Raw genomic sequence first — 22,188 nt, 5'->3', positions numbered from 1 at the left:
ATGGTTTATCACATTGATCGATTTGCGTATATTGCAGAATCCTTGCATTCCTTGAATAAACCCCCCTTGGTCATGGTGTGTGATCCTTTTAATGTGCTGTTGGATTCTGTTTGCTAGTATTTTGTTGAGGATTTTTGCATCTAGGTTCATCAGTGATATTGGCCTGTAGTTTTCTTTCTTTGGGACATCCTTGTCTGGATTTGGTATCAAGGTGATGGTGGCTTCGTAAAATGATTTTGGGACTGTTCCTCCCTCTGCTATATTTTGAAAGAGTTTGAGAAGGATAGGTGTTAGCTCTTCTCTAAATGTTTGATAGAATTTGCCTGTGAAGTCATCTGGTCCTGGACTTTTGTTTGTTGGAAGATTTTTAATCATAGTTTCAATTTCACTGCTTGTGATTCGTCTGTTCATATTTTCTGTTTCTTCCTGATTCAGTCTTGGCAGGTTGTGCATTTCTAAGAATTTGTCCATTTCTTCCAGGTTGTCCATTTTATTGGCATAGAGTTGCTTGTAGTAATCGCTCATGACCTTCTGTATTTCTGCAGTGTCAGTTGTTATTTCTCCTTTTTCATTTCTAATTCTGTTGATTTGAGTCTTCTCCCTTTTTTTCTTGATGAGTCCGGCTAATGGTTTAACAATTTTGTTTATCTTCTCAAAGAACCAGCTTTTAGTTTTATTGATCTTTGCTATTGTTTCCTTCATTTCTTTTTCATTTATTTCTGATCTGATTTTTATGATTTCTTTCCTTCTGATAACTTTGCGGTTTCTTTTTCTTCTTTTTGTAATTGCTTTAGGTGCAAGGTTAGGTTGTTTATTTGAGTTGTTTCCTGTTTCTTAAGGGGGCTTGTATTGCTATAAACTTCCCTCTTAGAACTGCTTTTGCTGCATACCATAGGTTTTGGGTCGTCGTGTCTCCATTGTCATTTGTTTCTAGGTATTTTTTTATTTCCTCTTTGATTTCTTCAGTGATCACCTTGTTATTAAGTAGTGTATTGTTTAGCCTCCATGTGTTTGTATTTTTTACAGATCTTTTCCTGTAATTGATATCTAGTCTCATGGTGTTGTGGTCGGAAAAGATACTTGATAGAATTTCAATTTTCTTAAATTTATCAAGGCTTGGTTTGTGACCCAAGATATGATCTATCCTGGAGAATGTTCCATGAGCATTTGAGAAAAATGTGTATTCTGTTGTTTTTGGATGGAGTGTCCTATTAATATCAATTAAGTCCATCTTGTTTAATGTATCATTTAAAGCTTGTGTTTCCTTATTTATTTTCATTTTGGATGATCTGTCCATGGGTGAAAGTGGGGTGTTAAAGTCCCCTACTATGAATGTGTTACTGTCAATTTCCTCTTTTAAGGCTGTTAGTATTTGCCTTATGTATTGAGGTGCTCTTATGTTGGGTGCATAAATATTTACAATTGTTACATCTTCTTCTTAGATCGATCCCTTGATCATTATGTAGTGTCCTTCTTTGTCTCTTCTAATAGTCTTTATTTTAAAGTCTATTTTGTCTGATATGAGAATTGCTACTCCAGCTTTCTTTTGGTTTCCATTTGCATGGAATATCTTTTTCCATCCCCTTACTTTCAGTCTGTATGTGTCTCTAGGTCTGAAGTGGGTCTCTTGTAGACAGCATATATATGGTTCTTGTTTTTGTATCCATTTAGCCAATCTGTGTCTTTTGGTGGGAGCACTTAGTCCATTTACATTTAAGGTAATTATCGATATGTATGTTTTTATTCCCATTTTCTGAATTGTTTTGGGCTCATTATTGTAGGTCTTTTCCTTCTCTTGTGTTTCTTGCCTAGAGAAGTTTCTTTAGCATTTATGTAAAGCTGGTTTGGTGGTGCTGAACTCTCTCAGCTTTTGCGTGTCTGTAAAAGTTTTAATTTCTCCATCTAATCTGAATGAGATCCTTGCTGGGTAGAGTAATCTTGGTTGCAGGTTTTTCTCCTTCATCACTTTCAGTATGTACTGCCACTCCCTTCTGGCTTACAGAGTTTCTGCTGAGAGATCAGCTGTTAACCTTATGGGGATTACCTTGTGTATTATTTGTTGTTTTTCCCTTGCTGCTTTTAATATGCTTTCTTTGTATTTAATTTTTGACAGTTTGATTAATATGTGTCTTGGCGTATTTCTCCTTGGATTTATCCTGTATGGGACTCTCTGTGCTTCCTGAACTTGATTAACTATTTCCTTTCCCATATTAGGGAAGTTTTCAACTATAATCTCTTCAAATATTTTCTCAGTCCCTTTCTTTTTCTCTTCTTCTTCTGGAACCCCTATAATTCGAATGTTTGTGCATTTAATGTTGTCTGAGAGGTCTCTGAGAGTGTCCTCAGTTCTTTTCTTTCTTTTTTCTTCATTCTGCTCTGCAGTAGTTATTTCCACTATTTTATCTTCCAGGTCACTTATCCGTTCTTCTGCCTCAGTTATTCTGCTATTGATCCCATCTAGAGTCTTTTTCATTTCATTTATTGTGTTGTTCATCATTGTTTGTTTCATCTTTAGTTCTTCTAGGTCCTTGTTAAATGTTTCTTGCATTTTGTCCATTCTATTTCCAAGATTTTGGATCATCTTTAGTATCATTATTCTGAATTCTTTTTCAGGTAGACTGCCTATTTCCTCTTCACTTGTTCGGTCTGGTGCATTTTTATCTTGCTCCTTCATCTGCCGTGTGTTTTTCTGTCTTCTCATTTTGCTTATCTTGCTGTGTTTGGGGTCTCCTTTTTGCAGGCTGCAGGTTCGTAGTTCCTGTTGTTTTTGATGTCTGTCCCCAGTGGCTAAGGTTGGTTCAGTGGGTTGTGTAGCCTTCCTGGTGGAGGAGACTAGTGCCTCTGTTATGGTGGATGAGGCTGGAACTTGACTTTCTGGTGGGCAGGTCCACGTCTGGTGGTGTGTTTTGGGGTGTCTTTGGCCTTATTATGATTTTAGGCAGCCTCTCTGCCAGTGGGTGGGCTTGTGTACCTTTTTTGCTAGTTGTTTGGCATAGGGTGTCCAGCACTGTAGCTTGCTGGTCGTTGAGTGAAGCTGGGTGCTGGTGTTGAGATGGAGATCTCTGGGAGATTTTCCCTGTTTGATATTATGTGGAACCTGGAGTTCTCTTGTTGACCAGTGTCCTGAAGTTGGCTCTCCCACCTCAGAGGCACAGCCCTGACTCCTGGCCGCAGCACCAAGAGCCTTTCATCCGCACGGCTCCTCAGTTTGGGATGATTTGTTGTCTATTCAGGTATTCCACAGATGCGGGGTACATCAAGTTGATTGTGGAGATTTAATCCGCTGCTCCTGAGGCTGCTGGGAGAGATTTCCCTTTCTCTTCTTTGTTTGCACAGCTCCCGGGTTTCCCCTCCTTTATTTTTGATGGTATCAGATTGGTGAGAGCCAAGGCAAGGACCCTGAATGAGGACTGAGGACCCCAAGGAGCCCAGGACAGAGTCCCATAGAGCTGTCAGCTGTGGGTGCTCCCTGGCAGGGGTGCTAGGCTGAGGTGCCCCTTCACTTCTTCTTAAGGTATCCCAGGAAGATGAGGATCTGGGTCTGAGGTATAAATTTAGAGCAGCACAGAGGAGGGGGCCCAGGCCCTGCCCAAAGTTGATATGATGGTCCTGCATATGAACTGAGGGGACCCCAATGCTCCAGAGTAGAGGGGGCTCCACAAGGACTAGATAATTGCCCACTGCTGCTCTCAGCCCCAATAAGCACCAGGCAGGGCTGGCAGGCTGCAGCCTGAGGCTCACTTTAATTATTTCCACAGGGTTCTTAGAGGATAGGACAGGGTGATCAGAACAGGAGTCCTGTGTGTTCGTAGAGCAGGGCCCACATGGAAACCTGAAGAGCGGCCCTCTTAAAGGCAGGGTGGTACCTCCCTGCTGTAGGCACTCACAGCCTCTCATCCTCTCGCATCTCTGCCAGATCACCCCGCTGTCCTACCTGCGCTCCTGCCTTTTGTCCCTGACCACAGTCACCATGCCTCGGGGGCGGAAGAGTAAGCTCCGCACCCGTGAGAGACGCTGCCAGGCCCAAAGTGGGACCCAGGGTCTGACGGGTGCTCAGGCCACTGCAGCTGAGGAGGAAGCCGCCTCGTCTTCATGTCCTTCTCTTGGGGTTACTACTCGGAGAAAGCCGGGTGCTAAGTCACGTAGCACTCGCAAGAGTCCTCAGAGGGCCCTAGCCACCACCACTAATCCTGCAGGTGTTTCTCCCGCAAGATCAAACAAAGGAGCCAAAGGCCAAATGAAGAAAAAGCACAGTTCCTCTCAGGCCCCCGTCTCCGCCGTGCGGTCTCGAAAAGGCCCTCTAAGGAGGACAGCGAGTGTGTTGGTGCAGTTCCTGGTGCACATGTATAAAATGAAAAAGCCTGTTAGGAAAGCACATATGCTGAAGTTTATCGCTAAGAAGTACCAAAATCAATTCCCTGAGATCCTCAGAAGAGCTTCCTTCAGCATGGAGATGCTATTTGGTGTTGACTTAAAGGAGGTCGACCGTACCAAGCATACTTATACCTTTGTCAGCAAAATGGCTCTCCCCAACGATGGGACCATGAGCCGTGGCAGCGGGTTACCCAAGACCGGTCTCCTGATGTACATTCTGGCTGTGATCCTCATGAAGGGCAACTGCGCCACAGAGGAGAATATCTGGGAATTCCTGAATAAGATGAGAGTCTATGCTGGGAAGAGGCACTTCATATTTGGGGAGCCCAAGAAGCTCATCACCCAAGATTGGGTGAAGCTGAAGTATTTGGAATACCGGCAAGTGGCCAACAGTGATCCAGCGTGCTACGAGTTCCTGTGGGGCCCGAGAGCACATGCCGAAACCAGCAAGATGAAAGTCCTGGAGTTCCTGGCCAAGGTCAATCACACCGTCCCCAGTGCCTTCCAGTCTTGGTATGAAGAGGCTTTGAAAGATGAGGAAGAGAGAGCCCAAGCCAGTGGATGTTCCAGTGTTCTGTCCAGCTCCTCCCACACAGAATCTGAGGCAAATTCTGCACTTTGTGGCTGAAGAGAGCATTCAATATTTCAAGTAGTGTAGGGCTGGGTGTGACAGAGGGAACACTGTATAATACCTTCGTGTTCCTGTTCTGTATGGGGAATTTGGAAATACGTCTTTGTTTTTTGCTGTTTTTCAAACGTTACTCCTAAATGAAATTTTATTTAGCGTTAGAATGTAAGTTTATGAATTACATCAGTCATACTTACTGTTGTTTATCAGGTTTAAGAATAAGAGTTTTGCTGTTTTGTAAAACATATTGGGAAAACTTCCATCTTATTTAGTAATTTGGTGGAAGATAACATGGCATTGCAATATGCAATTCCTTGAAAATGTGAAAAAGTTAAGTATAGTATAGTATAGTGTATGTAGTATAGTATAGAAAAAGTAAGATGGTCAATATTTGGTTTACTAATTCCTTTTACTCTGTTTTATAAAATTAGAAATAACAGTATGTGCTTGGCTCATTCAAAAATGTAGAATTAAATCATAATAAATTAGACCTCATGCTCACAGGCTCGTTTATTCCCCAAACATTAATTGAGCATCTGCTCTTAGAAGGCTCCTTGCTAGTACTGTGAGAGCTGAGAAGAAGGAGACCTAGCCACTGACCATAAAATTATAGAGCCGAGAAGCAGCTATCATATAAAGAAAATGGTGATGTATACTCTAAGACCAAAAGGTCAAATGAAAAGACAGGATAAGAAAGGAGAAGGGGTGGTTTCACATGATAGCAGTCAAATGTAAATTCCCTGATGCAAGGCAGTGGTGGGCCTTGGGAAAAATGTAAGTCCTTCAGTGGGAGGTAATTATAAGTTAGGTGCGTGGTGGGCTAGATGAGACTGATAATTTTGAGCAGGGGCCAGATCCTCAGATGGTGGGCCGTACAGTTGAAAGACAAAGCCTGGAATGGGAAACTGCCCTTAGCAGTTACAGGCACACTTCATTTTGTTGTGCTTTGCTTTATTGTATTTCACAGATAGTGCTTTTTCTTTTCTTTTTTTAACAAATTGAAGGTTTGTGTCAACCTTGCTTCCAGCAAGTCTTTCAGTGCCATTTTTCCAACAACGTATTCTCACTTCATGTCTCTGTGTCACATTTTGGTAATTCTCACAATATTTCACACCTTCCACCAGCAAAAAGATGGACTCGCTGAAGGTTCAGATGCTGGTTAGCATTTTTTAGCAAAAATGTATTTTTTAATTAAGGTATGTACATTGTTCCTTGACATAATACTATTGCACGCTTAATAGACTGCAGTATAGTGTAAACATAAATTTTGTAAGAGCACTGGGAAACCAAAAAATCCTTGTGACTCACTTTATTGTGCTATTCACTTTATTTTGGGGGTCTGGAACCAAACCTGCAATATCTTCGAGGTCTCCTTTTACTTTGGGGTTGTGGGTAAATCAGAGAGAAATCACCTGAGGCAGGAATAGAATGTGTCCTGTGCTCTTGTCCCAGTGCAGGTGAACACTATGCAAATTAGATGTTTTATTCATGCTGTCATGTCTCCAGGGAGTTTCTGAGAAATAAGGGTGGTACTCCCCTGAGGGGGGATGCCCAGAAGCCACTGGACTGGCACTCTTTGCCCTAGTTGGGGGAGCCAGAGCCCACTCCACCAAACCCATATCAGCGGAGACCTCACAGAATCCTCCCTGTTGCCGTGACAGATCCTGGTGTAAATGTCAGGAAGAGACGGCCTCATATCCTTCTCGGGGATCACAGAAAAGTGCGGAACTTGGTTTGAGGGGGAGGTCCCAGGGCAGCAGAGGGGGGAATCTTAGGCCTTCACGTGAGTCAGATTTAGGGTACTGAGTTAGAACCCTGAGTGGGATCACCATCATATGGTCTCAACCTGCCTGATACAGTTGTCACTCATGGCATGGCAGGTGTGGCCAAGTAAGGCCACCCTCACCTCCTATTGGATCTCAGGGAAATAAGAGCCTTTCTCTGAAGAAATGTCCTCAGGTCGAGAAAGAGGGGAGCCTCAGGCCCTGCCAGGAGTCAAATCAAGGAAACTGAGTGAGGACTGAGAGGCCCACCCACTCTTGCATAGAAGGGAAAACTGGCCCTGCACCTGCACTCAAGACTTAAATCCCCAGGGAAGGGTGTGAGGCTGAGCAACAACCACCACCCCCCATCAGTTTTTTTTTTTAGTTCACTTTATTTTTTTTTTAAGCAGTTTTAGGTTCACAACAAAATGGAGCAGAAAGTACAAGGAGTTCCCATGTACCCTCTTCCCCGACACAGCTCACACCTCCCCCACTATCAACATCCCCCATCAGAGTGGGCCGTTTGCTACGATCTATGAAGCTACATTGACACATCATTAGCACACAAAGTCCAGAGTTACATTAGGCTTCATTCTTGGTGGTGTACACTGTGTGGGTTCCGACGAACGTATGATGACTTGTATCTACCATTATAGTGTCATACAGAGTAATTTCACTACCCTAAAAATTCTCTGTGCTCTATTCATCCCTCCCTGCCCCCAACCCCTGGCAACCACTGGTCTTTTTGCTTTTTCTATAGTTTTGCCTTTTTCCAGGATGTCATGTAGTTGGAATCACGCAGCATGTAGCCTTTTAAGATTAGTTTCTTTCACTTAGTAGTACACATCTAAGGTTCCTCCATGTCTTTTCATGGTTTGATATTTATTTCTAGCACTGAACAGTATTCCATTATTTATCCATTTACCTGCTGAAGGACACCTTTGTTGCTTTTAAGTTTTGGCAGTTATGAGTAAAGCTGCTATAAACATCGGTGTGCAGGTTTTTGTGTGGATGTAAGTTTCCAACTCATTTTGGTAAATACCAAGGAGCATGATTACTAGATTGTATGGTAAGGGTATGTTTAGTTGTTTTTTTTAAAAAAAAAAACAATTTATTGAGGTAGGATGGACATACAAAAACCGTACGTATTTAATGTATACAAATTGATGAGTTCGGAGATAAGTATCCACTTGTGAAACTATCAGTCACCACAGTTTATGCCATAAACATATCAATGACCTCCAAATGTTTCCTCCCACCCTTTTTATTTTGTGTGTGTGGTAAGAACACTTACCATAAGATTTAACCTGTTAGAAAGTGTACAATATAGTATTCTTAACTGTAAACTCTATGCTGTATAGTAGATCCCTAGGATTTACCTTGCATAACTGAAACTTTGTAACTTTTGATTAAAACCTTCTCATTTTCCCCATCTCCATAGCCCCTGGCAACCACCACTCTACTCTCTGCTTCTCTGACTTTGACTATTTTAGATTCCTCATATAAATGACATCATGTAGTATTTGTCCTTCTGTGTCTGGCTTATTTCACTGGAACATAATGTTCTCTAGATTTATTCACGCTGTCATAGCTGGAGAAGTTTTAGCTTCTTTTTAAAGCTGAATGATATTCCATTGTATGTATACTTTATACTTTATCCATTCATCCATCGGTGGACATTTAGGTTGCTTCCATAGCTTGGCTATTAGGAATAATGCTGCAATGAACATGGGAATGCAGATATCTCTTCAAGGTCCTGATTTCAATTCCTTTGGATAGTAGTGGGATTGCCGATAATATCATATGTTATTTTTGATTTTTTTTTTTTTTTTTTTTTTGCGGTATGCGGGCCTCTCACTGCTGCGGCCTCTCCCGCTGCGGAGCACAGGCTCTGGATGCGCAGGCTCAGCGGCCATGGCTCACGGGCCCAGCCGCTCCGCGGCACATGGGATTCTCCCGGACCCGGGCACGAAGCCACGTCCCCCGCATCGGCAGGCGGACTCTCAACCACTGCACCACCAGGGAAGCCCTATTTTTGATTTTTTGAGGAGCCTCCATACTGTTTCCCATAGTGTCTGGACCAATTTACATTCCCACCAACAGTATAGAATATGTTTAGTTTACTGAGAAGCTTGCAAACTGGCTTCCAAAGTGGCTATACCATTTGCATCACCACCAACAATGAAAGCGTTCTTGTTGAATCCCATCCTCACCAGCATTTGGTGCTGTCAGTCCTCTGGATTTTGGCACGTAGTGGTTTCTGGTTGTAATTTTAATTTGCAGTTCCCTAATGGTACATGATGGTGAGCATCTTTTCATATGCTTGTTTGCCATCTGTATATCTTCCTTAGTGAGGTATCTGTTCATATCTTTTGTCCATTTTTTTAATCGGGTTGTTAGTTTCCTTCTTATTGAATTTTAAGAGTTCTTTGTATATTTTGGATAAAAGCCTTCATCAGATCTGTCTTTTGCAAATATTTCCTCTGAGACTGTAGCTCATCTTCTTGTTCTCTTGATGGTGTATTTTTGCAGATTAGAAGTTTAAGGGAATGAAATCTAGCTTATCAATTATTTCTTTCATGGATCCCCATCGCATTTTTTATGAGTTCTGGAAGGAGGTGAGATCCTTGGTCTGAAGGTCCAGCCCCCAGTCAGCAAAAGGAAGAGTCCATGACCCTGTGCGGTATCCAAGTGAGGACTCCAAATGATGACTTAGGATCTAACAAGCTCAGGACAGAGAGTTACCCACAGAGCTTTAACTACTGGGTTCCCCCTGATAAGAGTGGTGGGCTGAGGTGCCCCTCTCACTTCCTTCTTGTGGGTCCCGGAGAGCTTTGGGGTGTCACCTTTAGAGTAACAGAGAGGGGAGTTTCCAGGCCTTGCCAAGAGCTGTCATGATAATCCTGAAGCTAAACATAGAAGACCCCCTACACTGAAAAACACAAGTGGACCCACTATCAACCATGCTGTCACCCTAGTCAGTAAAACACAGGGCAGGCAGGCTGCAGCCTAAGGCTCACCGTTTCTCCACTGGGTTCTCAGGGACAGGTTGACCAGGAGAACAAGAGCCCTGCAGAGTCCTAGGGCAGTGCCCTCAAGGAAACCTGCAGAGATGGACTTGGTTAAAGCTTACGTGGAATGTCCCTGCTGAAGGTCCTCACATCATCTCATTCCCCCTCCTCCTCCCTCCTCCAAGTGCGGGCATCACCCACACTCCCGCCTGCTGTTCCTGATCACACTCATCATTCCCTAGGGTCACAAGAGTAAACTCAGTGCTCGTGAGAAATGCCAGCATGCCCGGGGTGAGACCCAGGATCTCCAGGGTGCTCAAACCACTGAGCAGGGAAGAGTCCCCCTTCTCTTCCTCTCCTGTTTTGGGGATGTTTCCTTGGACTCCCCGGTGGCTGGCATTCCTAGGAGCCTCAGAGATCCACATCCACCATCGTTACTTCTCAGCTATTTCATGCACAATGTCCGAAAAAGATGTCAAGAGCCAAGATGAGAAAGTGCACGTCGCTCTAAAGCCTCAGCCTCCACTGAGAGCTTACAGAAGGACCTTCTAGCCATGAAGGCAGGGATGTTGATGCAATTCCTACTGCAGAAATATAAAAGAACCCATCATGAAGGTAGACATGCTGAAGGTTGTCAACAAAATGTACAGGGAACAATTCCCTGAGATCCTAAGGAGAGCCACTGAGCACATGGAACTGGTCTGCGGCCTTGACTTGAAGGAAGTCAAGCCGGGTGGTGATTCCTATGCCCTTGTCAGCAAGCTAGATCTCACCGATGATGGCCGTCGGAGCAGTGGCGGGCGGTTTCGGAAGAATGGGCCCCTGATGCCCGTCCTCGGTGTGATCTTCTTGCATGGCGACCGCGCCTCTGAGGAGGAGATCTGGGAATTCCTGAATGTTTTGGGTGTTTTTGATGGAAAGAGGCACTTCATCTTGGTGGAGCCCAGGAAGCTTATCACAGAAGATTTGGTGCAGGAAAATACCTGGTGTATCATCAGATGCGTGACAGCGATCAAGAGCCCAAGCTGAAACCAGCAAAATGAAAGTCCTGGAGTTTTTGGCCAAGGTCAATGATAGGGTCCCCACTGCCTTCCCATCCTGGTATGAAGAGGCTTTGAGAGATGAGGGAGAGAGAGCCCGAGCCAGGGCTGCAGCCAGGGCTGGCACTACTGCCACAGCCAGTGCACATTCCAGGGCCACATCGAGTCGCTCCTGTCACCCCTAGTGAGGTAGAGGCCGATTCGTCACTTTGTGGTTGGAAAAGCCTGTTAACCAGTGTTCCTGATATGCATAAATTCCTGTTGGCTTATTTTTTTGGTAATTTTCAAGTGATTTTCTTTTCAAAAGAAAGTTTATTTAGATTCAGAACATAAGCTTATGAATGACATGGGCACACACTTATTGCTCTTTATCAGATTTAGAAGTAAGAATTTTGTTTTTTGAAATACAAATTGAAAATTTTTAAATCATCTATGTGATCCAGAACAAGACTGCATGGAATTGGAATAGGGATATCCTTGGTAATGTGAAAGAACTCCACAGTAAAATAGGATAAGAAGATAGAGAAAACAAATTAAAGTTGTTCACTTATGGGTTTGGCGTACTCCATTCAGTCTTTCTTTTCCAAAATTTAAAAGATATACACCTTTTAAAGTTAGGAAAAGATATATACCTTTTGCATTTAGGATGTGCTTAAATTATTCAAGAAAATATGATTTTATGGGACTGTAAATTGATGCAGCCACTATGGAAAACAGTATAGAGGTTCATGAAAAAATTGAAAATAGAACTACCGTGTGATCCAGCAATTCCACTCCTGGAAATTTATCTGAAGGAAAAGAAAACAACAACTTTTTTGAAAAGATATCTGCACAACCCCCCCATATTCATTTATTTACCATAACCAAGACATGAAAACAACGTAAGTGTTCATTAATGGATAAAGAAAATGTGATACACACACACTCACACACACAGTCATACTCTCACTCTCCCTCGGATATTATTCAGCCATTTAAAAAAAAAGGAAATCCTGCCATTTGCAATAACACAGAGGGACAAAGACAAATACTATATGATCTCACTTATATGTGGAAATTAAAAAAAAAAAAACACCCAGAGAACAGATTGGTGGTTGCCATAGGTGTGGGGTGGAGGATGGATGAAATGGGTGTAAATGGCCAAACGGTACAAACCATTTACAAAATAAAGAAGTCCTGGGGATGTAATGTGCAGCATGGTGACTATAGTTAATAATACTGTATTGTATATTTGAAAGTTGTTAAGAGAGTAGATCTTTTTTAATTGAGGTATAGTTGATGTACAATATTTCATAAGTTTCATGTATACAACAGAGTGATTCACAATTTTTAAAGATTATATTCCATTTACAGTTATTATAAAATATTGGCTATATACCCTTTGTTGTACAATATATCCTTGTAGCTTATTTATTATTTTTTTATTTTAATTTTATTTTTTTGCGGTACGCCAGCCTCTCACTGTTGTGGCCTCTCCCGTTGTGGAGCACAGGCTCCGGACGCGCAGGCTCAGTGGCCATGGCTCACGGGGCCAGCCGCTCTGCGGCTGTGGGATCTTCCCGGACAGGGGCACGAACCTGTGTCCCCTGCATCGGCAGGCAGACTCTGAACCACTGCGCCACCAGGGAAGCCCGCTTATTTATTTTATACATAGTATTTTGTATCTCTTAATCCCCTATCCTTCCCCTGCCCCTCCCCCTTCCCTCTTCCCACTGGTAACCACTAGTTTGTTCTCTATATCTGTGAGTCTTTCATATTTCCCTAGTTTGCTTTATTTTTGACATCCTTCATATAAGTGGTATTATACAGTCTTTTTCTTCCTCTATCTCACTTATTTCACTTAGCATAATACCCTCCAACTCCATCCATGTTGTTGCAGAATGGCAAAAGTTCGTTCTTTTTTTGTGGCTGACTAGTATTCCATTGTGTGTGTGTGTGTGTGTGCACGTGTGTGTGTGTATGAAGAAGATGTGGTATATACATCTTGGCAATTGTCAGTAATGTTGCTATGAACATTGGGGTGCGTGCATCTTTTCGAATTAGTGGTTTTTTCCTTTTTTAACAGTAATTTAAAGTTTATTCTGTCTATAATGCAGGTTATTCTGACTTTAAGGTAGCATACCTGGCATACTTCTGAGTCCGTTCCTGAGAAATTCTTTTGTACTTCTCTCTCTCTGTTTTATAGATTCATGCAGTCTATGGCACTGGGGGGGGGTCATCTGGGTTTGGATCATATAGCAGTGAACAAATGGATGAAAGAACGTTAGAAACAATTAAAGGAGGAGACCACTGTGATCTTAGAATATTGAGACAAATGCTGCCATTAGTGTTAATGTCTGAATGATAAATTCTTGTTGCAAATGCAACCTTAGGTAGTTTGAAGGGGTAGTCTGTAGGAAAATGAATTGTCAAAAGGAATACACCACCTTGATATGGGTTTTCATTAGCTTCCATAATTGTGGCTTGCCAATGAAACATATTATCCCCAGCTGGACCTGCAGAGCAGCGTGCTGGAGGGTCACGGGCCAAATCACGAAGTTCCTTATTAATCCCTTTCAGCACCATAGTCTGTGCTTTTCCTCTGGCCCCTCACAGTCCTGGTGTGTGCTCAAAGATCCGGTCAAAACTCTTGATTATCTGGGCGGCTGGGAAGGACTGTCTCTTCATCCTATCCTGGCTCTGCCAGACACAGGCACCTTCTTACTAAACAGAGAGGTTGGACTGGGAGGGTGAGGTCAGAGGCATGTAGACGAAGCTGGGGGGAAGGGTAGATGAGCGGTGGAAACCCTCAGGCTCAGAGAACCATCGAGAACCTGAAGGAGACCATCCAACTTAGTGAGGGGGTGGGGTTGTTGGTTTTTGTTTGTTCGTTTGTTTCTTTTGGATACATACCCAGGAGTGGAATTGCTGGGTCATATGGTAGCTCTATTTTTAGTTTCTGGAGGAACCTCCATACTGTTTTCCACAGTGGCTACACCTATTTACATTCCCACCAACAGTGTACAGATCTCCACGTGCTTGCCAGCATTTGTTATTTCTGTTCTTTTTGATGATGGCCATTCTGATAGGTGTGAGGTAATAATACCTCATGGTAGTTTTAATTTGCATTTATCTGATGATTAATGATGTTGACCGTCTTTTCATTTGCCTGTTGGCCATCTGTATGTCTTCTTTGGAAAAATGTCTGTTTACATCTTCTGCCCATTTTTTCGATTGGGTTATTTGGTTTTTCTTTTTTAACTGTTGAGTTATATGAGCTGTTTATATATTTTGGATGTTAACTCCTTATTGATCATATCATTTTCAAATATTTTCTCCCATTCCACAGGTTGTCTTTTCATTTTGTCAATGGTTTCCTTTGCTGTGCAAAAGCTTTTAACTTTCATTATATTCCATTTGTTTGTTTCTGCTTTTATTTCCTTTGCTTTAGGAGACAGATCCAAAAAAATATTGCTATGATTTATGTCAAAGAGTGTTCCACCCATGTTATCTTCTAGGAGCATTATGTTTTCCACTCGTATATTTAGGTCTTCAATTGGTTTTGAGTATATTTTTGTATGTAATGTTAGAGAATGTTCTAATCTCATTCTTTGACGTGTAGCTGGACAGCTACACGTCAAAGAATGAGATTAGAACATAAACAGAATTTGGCGATACAACAAAAGGAAATATGCATTTACATTTGAGCCAGTAACTCCAATTTTTCAGAAATTAACCCCGAAGACACATCCACAACAATGTGAAAATACTGCAATGTCCGTGAATATATTAATTGATAAAAACATGGTATATTCACAGAGTGGAGTACTATACTGTGTAGCTATGAAAAAGAATGAGCATGATCTTTGTAAACTAATATGGGGTGCTTCCAGGATAGTTATGGATATAGATATATAAAAGAATGTGTGAGTTTGGGGCTAATGTCAGTGATACCAAGCCCAGTGCCTTCCCATCCTGGTATGAAGAGGCTTTGAGAGATGAGGAAGAGAGAGCCTGAGCCAGAGCTGCAGCCAGGGCTCATACTGCTACGCTGGCCAGTGGGTGTTCCAGGGCATGTCCCAAAGCTCCTCCGGTCCCTAGTGAAGTCTGAGCGGATACTTCACATTGTATTTAAAGAAAGCAGTCAGTCTCCCAACTAGTGGAGGGCCAAGGTGTGGCTCATGGGAACACAACATATAATATATTTGTGTTCCTAGACAATATGCACAAATCGGAGATTTTTCTTTTTTCTATTTTTAAATGTTGTTCCTTTCAATTAAAGATGTGTTTAGCTTCAGAGTCTAAGTTTATTAATGATATGACTCACACATTTAGTGCAGCTTATCAGGTTGAAAAATAAGAATTTTGGTATTATGTAACACAAACTGGAAATCCTTGAATCATTTCTTGTCATTCGGAACATTGGAATATGGATTTTTTGTGAAAAAGGAAATTATTCCACAGTAAAGTCTGTGTGATCATGAGATACAGAAAAAAAAACTGAAGAGGTATTCACTTCTTGTTTGTTTATTCCTTGTAGTCTTTCTTTGTAAAATGGAAGTATATATACCTGGATTTGCTTACTTAAGAATGTGGGAGAAGTGAAATCACAGTATTTTGCCTTCTTGCACATGTGCTCTTTTTTTTTATTTTTATTTTTTTGATTTATTAATTTTTAGCTGCGTTGGGTCTTGGTTGCTGCAAGGGCTTTCTTTAGTTGCGGCGAGTGGGTCTACTCTTCATTGCGGTGCGTGGGCTTCTCACTGCGGTGGCTTCTCTTGTTGCAGAGCACGGGCCCTAGGCACGTGGGCTTCAGTAGTTGTGGCACGTGGGCTTCAGCAGTTGTGGCTCACGGGCTCTAGAGCGCAGGCTCAGTAGCTGTGGCACACGGGCTTAGTTGCTCCGCGGTATGTGGGATCTTCCCGGACCAGGGCTCGAACCCGTGTTCCCTGCATTGGCAGGCGGATTCTTAACCACTGTGCCACCAGGGAAGCCCTGATCTTTAATTGTTCAAATATCAATTTAGCGTCTGCTCTTCAGAAGGCTTTTGGATGGTACTGGGGATGCTAAGAAACATAGACCCAACCCCTGCCTGTAGAATTCTAGAGTCTAAGAGCAGCATTCATAGAAAGCAGCTGGTGAACGAAGATCTAAAGGCCCAATAAAAATAAGGGGTAAGAAGTGGGGGTTGAGGGGTTCCTCATGAGGAGTCTAGTGTAAACGTCCTGATGCAAGGCACTTTGAGACTTTAGGACAATATAAAAGTCCTGCAGTGGGAGATAATTTTAAGTTAGGCCGTATGGTGAGCCAGCCAGTGAGGCTGTGGAAACACTGAACAGGGGCCAGACCCTCAGATGGTGGGTCTCAGAGTTGAGAGACTTAAGCCTGGAATGGAAAACTGCCCTTAACAGTTACTTTGAAATCATGAGTAAACCAGAGAGAAATCTCCACCCGGGGCAGGGATGGAACGTGCCCCGTGCTCCTGTCCCAGTGCAGGTGAACACAGTGCACAACCTAGGTGTTTTATGCACATCATCTCCAAGGAGTGTCTTTGAAATAAAGGTGACAGTAGTCTGAAACTGGAAACTCAGAAGCCAGTGGGCTGATACTCTTTGCTGGGGGACAAGGAGTCAGAGCCCATTCTATTAAAAGGGCATTCGCATTCAGTTTTTTTTTTTTTTTTTTTTTTTTGGTTGTAATTCCGCAAAGTCTACGAGAGGTGTAGATTTTTGGTGACGGTAAAATTAATGACGATAGGGGTTGTTTAGTTTAGATGAAAGGGCAGCTTGGAAGGAAGAAAGAGTTAGTCTTGGAAGCATATTCTAGAATATTTGAATTTCATTCAGTTGGAAGGAAAATATAATTTTCATATTTGATTTATTGGGGAAATTAAAGATTCTTTGTAAACAGCATTTTGGACTGATTTGGTGTTCCATGTCCTAGAATGCCACATATGCTCTGATATCTCCTGGATTTAAAAATTCCTTCAGGGTGGGTGGTATCGTCTGCAGCCAAAATAATCATAATCATGGTAAAAACAGACATTGTGTAAAGTCTCAATGTGGTCCAGGCGCTGTGCCAGGTGTTTTACATACATTACCTGCATGCCACTAGCCCTGCAAAATAGGGCTTAACAAAGCCACTTCACCTGAGGCTCACAGAGCTTGGTGATGGACCTGAGTTCACACAGCTAATAGGTCACATGGCTGGGACTGGACCTCTGGTCTGAATTTGTCCAGAGCTCGCGCCATTCCACTCCTCCCAGCCTGAGGCTGATCATGAGTCAGTTAATTCACTGTCTTCTACCACTTCGAAATGTATCTTGAGTGATGAAAAGAAGGACTCTGTGACCAAAACACTGGATTGGAATACATACCCACAGCAGTACGAATACGGAAATAAACAAGAGATATGAATAAAGGAGAGAAAGAGATAATGCTCAGTAACAATATGATCATCTGCATGTGCAAAATCAGATACCCTCAAATGATCAGGGGCTTACAAGATTATCTGGCTCTATCCTTCTATGTAGAAAGTAAATATTTTAGAACTACCCTAAGTCTGGCTGGTGAAGAGAAGGAATATATCAGCTTTTTTTCTCTGACAGCGTAACATCTGTCCTGAGGTCCTTAATTTGTGCTGTATTTTCCTAATCTTACATCACTTTCGGGACAGAGACCCATTTTCTCCCAAGATTTGCAATAGGGTAACCGGTCAAATGTTTGTAGGAATATGCGTTTCCCAGAAAGCCTTTAATCAAGAGACAGAAGCTGATATAAGAACCCCCATGAATGAGGACCGAGGAGACAATCACCCCTGAATATAGGAGTTATCCAAAGACTAAGGAGAGTGACCTCAGTTCTGTAGAAGGAGGAGTGCCAGGCTTTGTTAGATGTAGTGAGCATGTTGAGTGAGGAATCATGGAAGGACCCAGCCAGAACAGTGAGGTCCAATAGAATTGCATCCCTGCTGCCTGTTCTTGGAGGCCCCAATGGACTATGGTCATATGAGGATCACCCTGACTTTCAACTTGGAATTCTTAGGAGAGTAGGACCTTGATGTAAGACAAGCAGCTTCAGGAAAGCAGAGAGTGGAGTTACAGGATTGATCATGTGTCAAGGTGAGGATCTGAATGTGGACTAAGGGTAGCACGCACAGCATAAAAGGAGGCCCCGGAAAAATCTCTGATGCTGTCATCCCCGGGAAGCTCTGGCCATAGATGTCAGGTTGATTTCAGCCTGGAAAGTCTCAGTGAGGTGAGGGTCTCTGTCTAATGGGGTTGGCCTCAGTTTTGCAGAGAGAGAGATAGAGACCTGAGCCCTAACAAGAATTCATGTGATGATGCTGAGTGTTATGAGGGGACCCCCAAAAGCAGAGGGGGCCAAATAGAATTCTGTACAGTTCTTAGCCCTGGGAGACCCAGAAGAGCTACTGCTGAGTCATCCCCTCATTCCACCCGAGTGATCTCAGGGAGGGAAGGGCCTCATCTAGCAGGATCAGACTCCAGTTCTGCAGAGGGGGACGTCTTGGCCATAACCAGAGTCAAGGTGAGGACCCTCAGTGCTAATGAGGGGGTCTCTCCCCCAAGGAGGGAGGCTCACAGGGTGGCGCCCGTCTTGTCAGGCAGAGATGGTCGGAGCAGCGCCCTGACTTCCCTCCACTAGGGCCTCGGGGAGGTGAGGGCTTGGTTCGGAGGCTGGAGGACCCGGGACCATAGAGGGAGGGGTCCCAGGCTCTGATAGACGGCACCGGCAGGAGGCAGGGGCCGCTGAACCCCGAACAGTGGGCGTTCCCGCAGAGTCCCGCCCCTACCGTCAGCCCTCGGATACCCCACGCAGCGCCGGATGCGGCTCCCCCGGATTTCCGCTTCGGAAGCGAGGAGCCCGACCGGGAGCTGCGGCGTTTGTTTGTCCGAGTGTGGGTTTTCAGGACTCGTCCGGAGCCACGGTGAGAACCTGAATGTAGCCTGCAGGGACCTTCCCTCCCCCCTCTCCCCATAACAAAGGTGACCCCCCCGCCTCCCGCCCCTGCCTGCCATCAGCAGCATGAGACCCTGATCTGACCTATATGCCAGAGGAGTTGCCGTCTGGAGGGCCTCAGAGAGTGGAGGGCCTTTGTCTAGAGGGGGCGGCTTCTTAGGCAAAGGGTGTAGTCTTGTCCCCAGCAGGTGAAAAGTGGGACCTTCAGAGCTGACGAGGGTTCCTCCTTCCGAAAGGCGTGACTGCACGGGGCCCCCTCCCGCCTTCACTCGTGCGATGCTCTAGAGTAATTCAGGCTGAGAGAACCCCTCATTTCTGCCTGGGGTGGGAAGTGGGGTTGGGGACTAGGGAACGTTCGGGTAGAGAAAGGCCTTTATGGAAAGGGGGCAGGACTTCCCTGGCGGTCCAGTGGTTAAGACTCCTCGCTTCCACTGCAGGGGGCGCACCTTCGATCCCTGGTAGGGGAACTAAGATCCCACGTTCCACATGGTGCGGCCAAAAAGAAAGGGCGGGGGCGTGGACCAAGAGGGTGTTCTGTACGCTAAGTGAAATAAGTCAGACAGAGAAAAACAAATACTGTATGATTTCACTTACACGTGGAAGCTGAAAAAACAAATGAACAAACAACAGAACAGAAACAGTTATAGATACAGAGTGCAAACGTGGTTGGGGGGAGGAGAGAAATTAGGTGAGGACAGTTAAGAGATACAAACTACCAGTTACGAAGTAAATGCGTAATGGGTGTGAAATGTAAAACAACGGGTGGATGGATGGATGGATAGATAGATAAGGCAACCCCATTAAGCTTAGGGAGGAGACTTGGCCCTAAAAGAAGCAGAGGTAGGACCATCAGTGTTAGTAAGCAGACCTCTCGTGAAAACAGGGAACTGCACAAATCAGCAGCCCTGCTCTCAGACCTGGGAGTCCCCAGATAAGGTAGCCGGGATGTGGAGCCCCCGACTTCTCTTCTAGCTACTCAAGGAGGTGAGAGCTGCGGTCTGAGGCATGTAGATTCGGGTCAGTGGAGGGAGGAATCCCAAACCCTACCCGGACTGGACGCCAGAGTCCTGAATGAGGACTGAGGGAGCCACCAACTCCAGAACAGTGGGGTCGGAGAGTCCCACCCTTGCTGTTACCAGGCGTAGCCGAGCCCCAGATCAGCTTTGGCAGAATGAGGCTCACTCTGACTGTAAGCTCAGGTCCCAGGAAGATGAGGACCTTTTCTGACGGTCATGGGCTCACGTCAGCAGAGGGCAAAGTCCCAGGCAGGGTGCAGAGTCAAGGTGAAGATCCTGAGTGAGGAAATGGAGACTGCTCCATAGACGGTGGAGAGAGCTGCATCTCATGCCGCCCCTGCCGTTAGCCCCGGGAGGCCCAGGGCAGAGCTGGCAGGCTCAGGTGCCCCCTAACTTCTGCCTGTGGGGTCTGAGGGAGATGAGGGCCTTGCTTTAAGGGCTGGCTGCCCGGTTCAGCAGAAGAAGAGGAGTCCCAGGCCATGATCGATGTCAAGGCACAAATTCTCTGTGAGGAATGAGACAACCGACTCCCCCAGAACAGAGGAGACCCCACAAAGTGCCACCTCTGCCTTCGCCCTGGGAAGCCAGGTTTAGAGCTCTCAGGCTGAATTGCCCTCTCAGTTCCTCCAAGGGTGGTCTCAGGGACGTCAGGGTTTGGGTCTAATGGGAGAGGCCTCATTCAACATAGGGAAGAAGCCTGGTTCCTAACGAGAGTCAAGGTGGTAACACCGAGTGAACATGCGGGAGCCCCACCCAGAAAGAAGTGAACTACATAGAATCTCATTCCTACTCTCAGACCTGGGAGGGAGACTCAGGCATGGTGACCTGATGAATATCACTCACGTTTTCCCGGACCATGGCAGGGAGGTGAGGAACCTCCTTGATGGGAGTATGGGCTCAGGTGAGCAGCCGGAGGATTTCCAGGTAATGTCAGGAACCAAGGAGAGGACCCTGAGAATTGAGGGGACCACCTACACCACAATAGTGAGGGCCACAGAATCTCTTCCTGCCTGTCAGCATTGCAAGTCCACACACAGTTGTAGCTAGAGAGACAAGAAAATTTTCTTTCTAGCGGGTCTTGGGGAGTTGGGGGCCTTAGTGTGAGGGGATAGACGTCAAGTCAAGACACAGAGGATGTCCAAGTCCTGCTGTGCGTCAGGGTGAGGACACTGAGGGATGATGTAGATGCACACCCACCCAAAGCAGTGGGGGCCCACAAACTCCCACCCCCCTCAGCCCTGGGACACCCCAGGTAGAGGTAGCCTGATGTGTCACCCCTCACTTCAGGCCCCAGGGACCCAGGCAGATGTGGGCCTTGATCTGAGGCCAGAAGACTCAGGTGGGCTGAGGGAGGAGCGTAGATGCCGTCTGAGTGAGGGCGAAAGAGACCAACGATGCCGCAACAGTGGGGTCCCGCGGAGTCCAGCCCCTGCTACCAACCCAGGGAGGGCATGGATGGGGGTGACTGGCAGTGGCTCACCCTTTCTTTCATCTTGGGGATCTCAGGAAGGTGAGAATCTTAATGTAATGCAAGCGAACTCAGATCAGCGGAGGGAGGATTTCCGGGATTTGCCAGGACTCACGGAGAAGATGCTGAGGACTGTGGGGGGAAGTCCATCCCGTGCCAGCGGGGACTGCGCAGAGTCCCTCTCCATTGTCGTTCCTAGAGGCGCCCCCGGGCACAGATGTGAGGCAGAAGTGCCCATCAGTTCCCCACTCGGAACTCACAGGGAAGTCAGCATCTTGGTGTGATGGGTCAGCAGAGGGAGGAACCGTAGACCCTCCCCTGAGTGAGAAATGGGGACCGTGAGGGAGGACCACACGTTATAGGGCCTCAGCCTGCCTGCTGCAGCTTTCAGCCTCTGGAGACTAGGGGCGCTGTGGCCAGGTAAGGCCATCCTCACTTCCACTGTTAAGTCTCAGGGAGCTGTGGGCCGTACTGTGAGGAAATGTCCTCAAGTCAAGAGAGAAAGGAGCCCCCAGATCCTCCCAGGAGACCCAGTGGGGACTGTGAATGACGACTGAAGATAGCACACCCCCCTTCCACCGAATCAAAGGCATAATAAAGAGTCCTGCCCAGGCCTCTGCTCAGCCCTTGAAGGCCCAGAGCATGGTCAGGCGGAGGCTCCTCATTTCTTTGTATCATTTCTAAGGGAGACGAGATCCTTCGTCTGAAGGTGCCGCACCAGGGGCAGCAGGAGGGGTCCCAGACCCTTGGTATCGACAAGATGAGGACACTGAATGGTTGAGGACCAACGAGTTCAGGACAGAGCAGGCCCCACACAACTGTCAGCGCTGTGCACCCCGACAGTGTCCATGGCTCAGTTCCTTCTCGTGGGCCCCAGGGAGCTTTGAGGTGTCACCTTTAGAGCAGCACAGGAAAGAGGTCCCGGCCCTA

General features: G+C 45.3%; 2 protein-coding genes and 2 pseudogenes across 2 annotated transcripts in view; 3 read left to right on the top strand and 1 right to left on the bottom strand.

Moving 5' to 3' along the window:
• The window catches only part of CFAP47 (cilia and flagella associated protein 47), a 516,906-nt gene that overhangs the window by 46,487 nt on the left and 448,231 nt on the right, over positions 1–22,188 (top strand).
• On the top strand, positions 3,971–5,287 carry LOC101316359 (melanoma-associated antigen B3-like). The gene has a single exon (XM_004331303.4). The coding sequence runs from the start codon at positions 3,971–3,973 to the stop codon at positions 5,000–5,002; it is 1,032 nt and encodes a 343-aa protein (XP_004331351.3). The 3' UTR covers positions 5,003–5,287.
• On the top strand, positions 10,331–11,001 carry LOC117310388 (melanoma-associated antigen B4-like; annotated as a pseudogene).
• Positions 13,013–13,381, bottom strand: LOC117310314 (ubiquitin-conjugating enzyme E2 D3 pseudogene; annotated as a pseudogene).

The sequence above is a fragment of the Tursiops truncatus genome, chromosome X (assembly GCF_011762595.2).
Source record: "Tursiops truncatus isolate mTurTru1 chromosome X, mTurTru1.mat.Y, whole genome shotgun sequence".
Taxonomy (NCBI): Eukaryota; Metazoa; Chordata; class Mammalia; order Artiodactyla; family Delphinidae; genus Tursiops; species Tursiops truncatus.
Note: the sequence above shows the minus strand (reverse complement) of the source record. Positions and strands in the feature narration are given on the sequence as shown.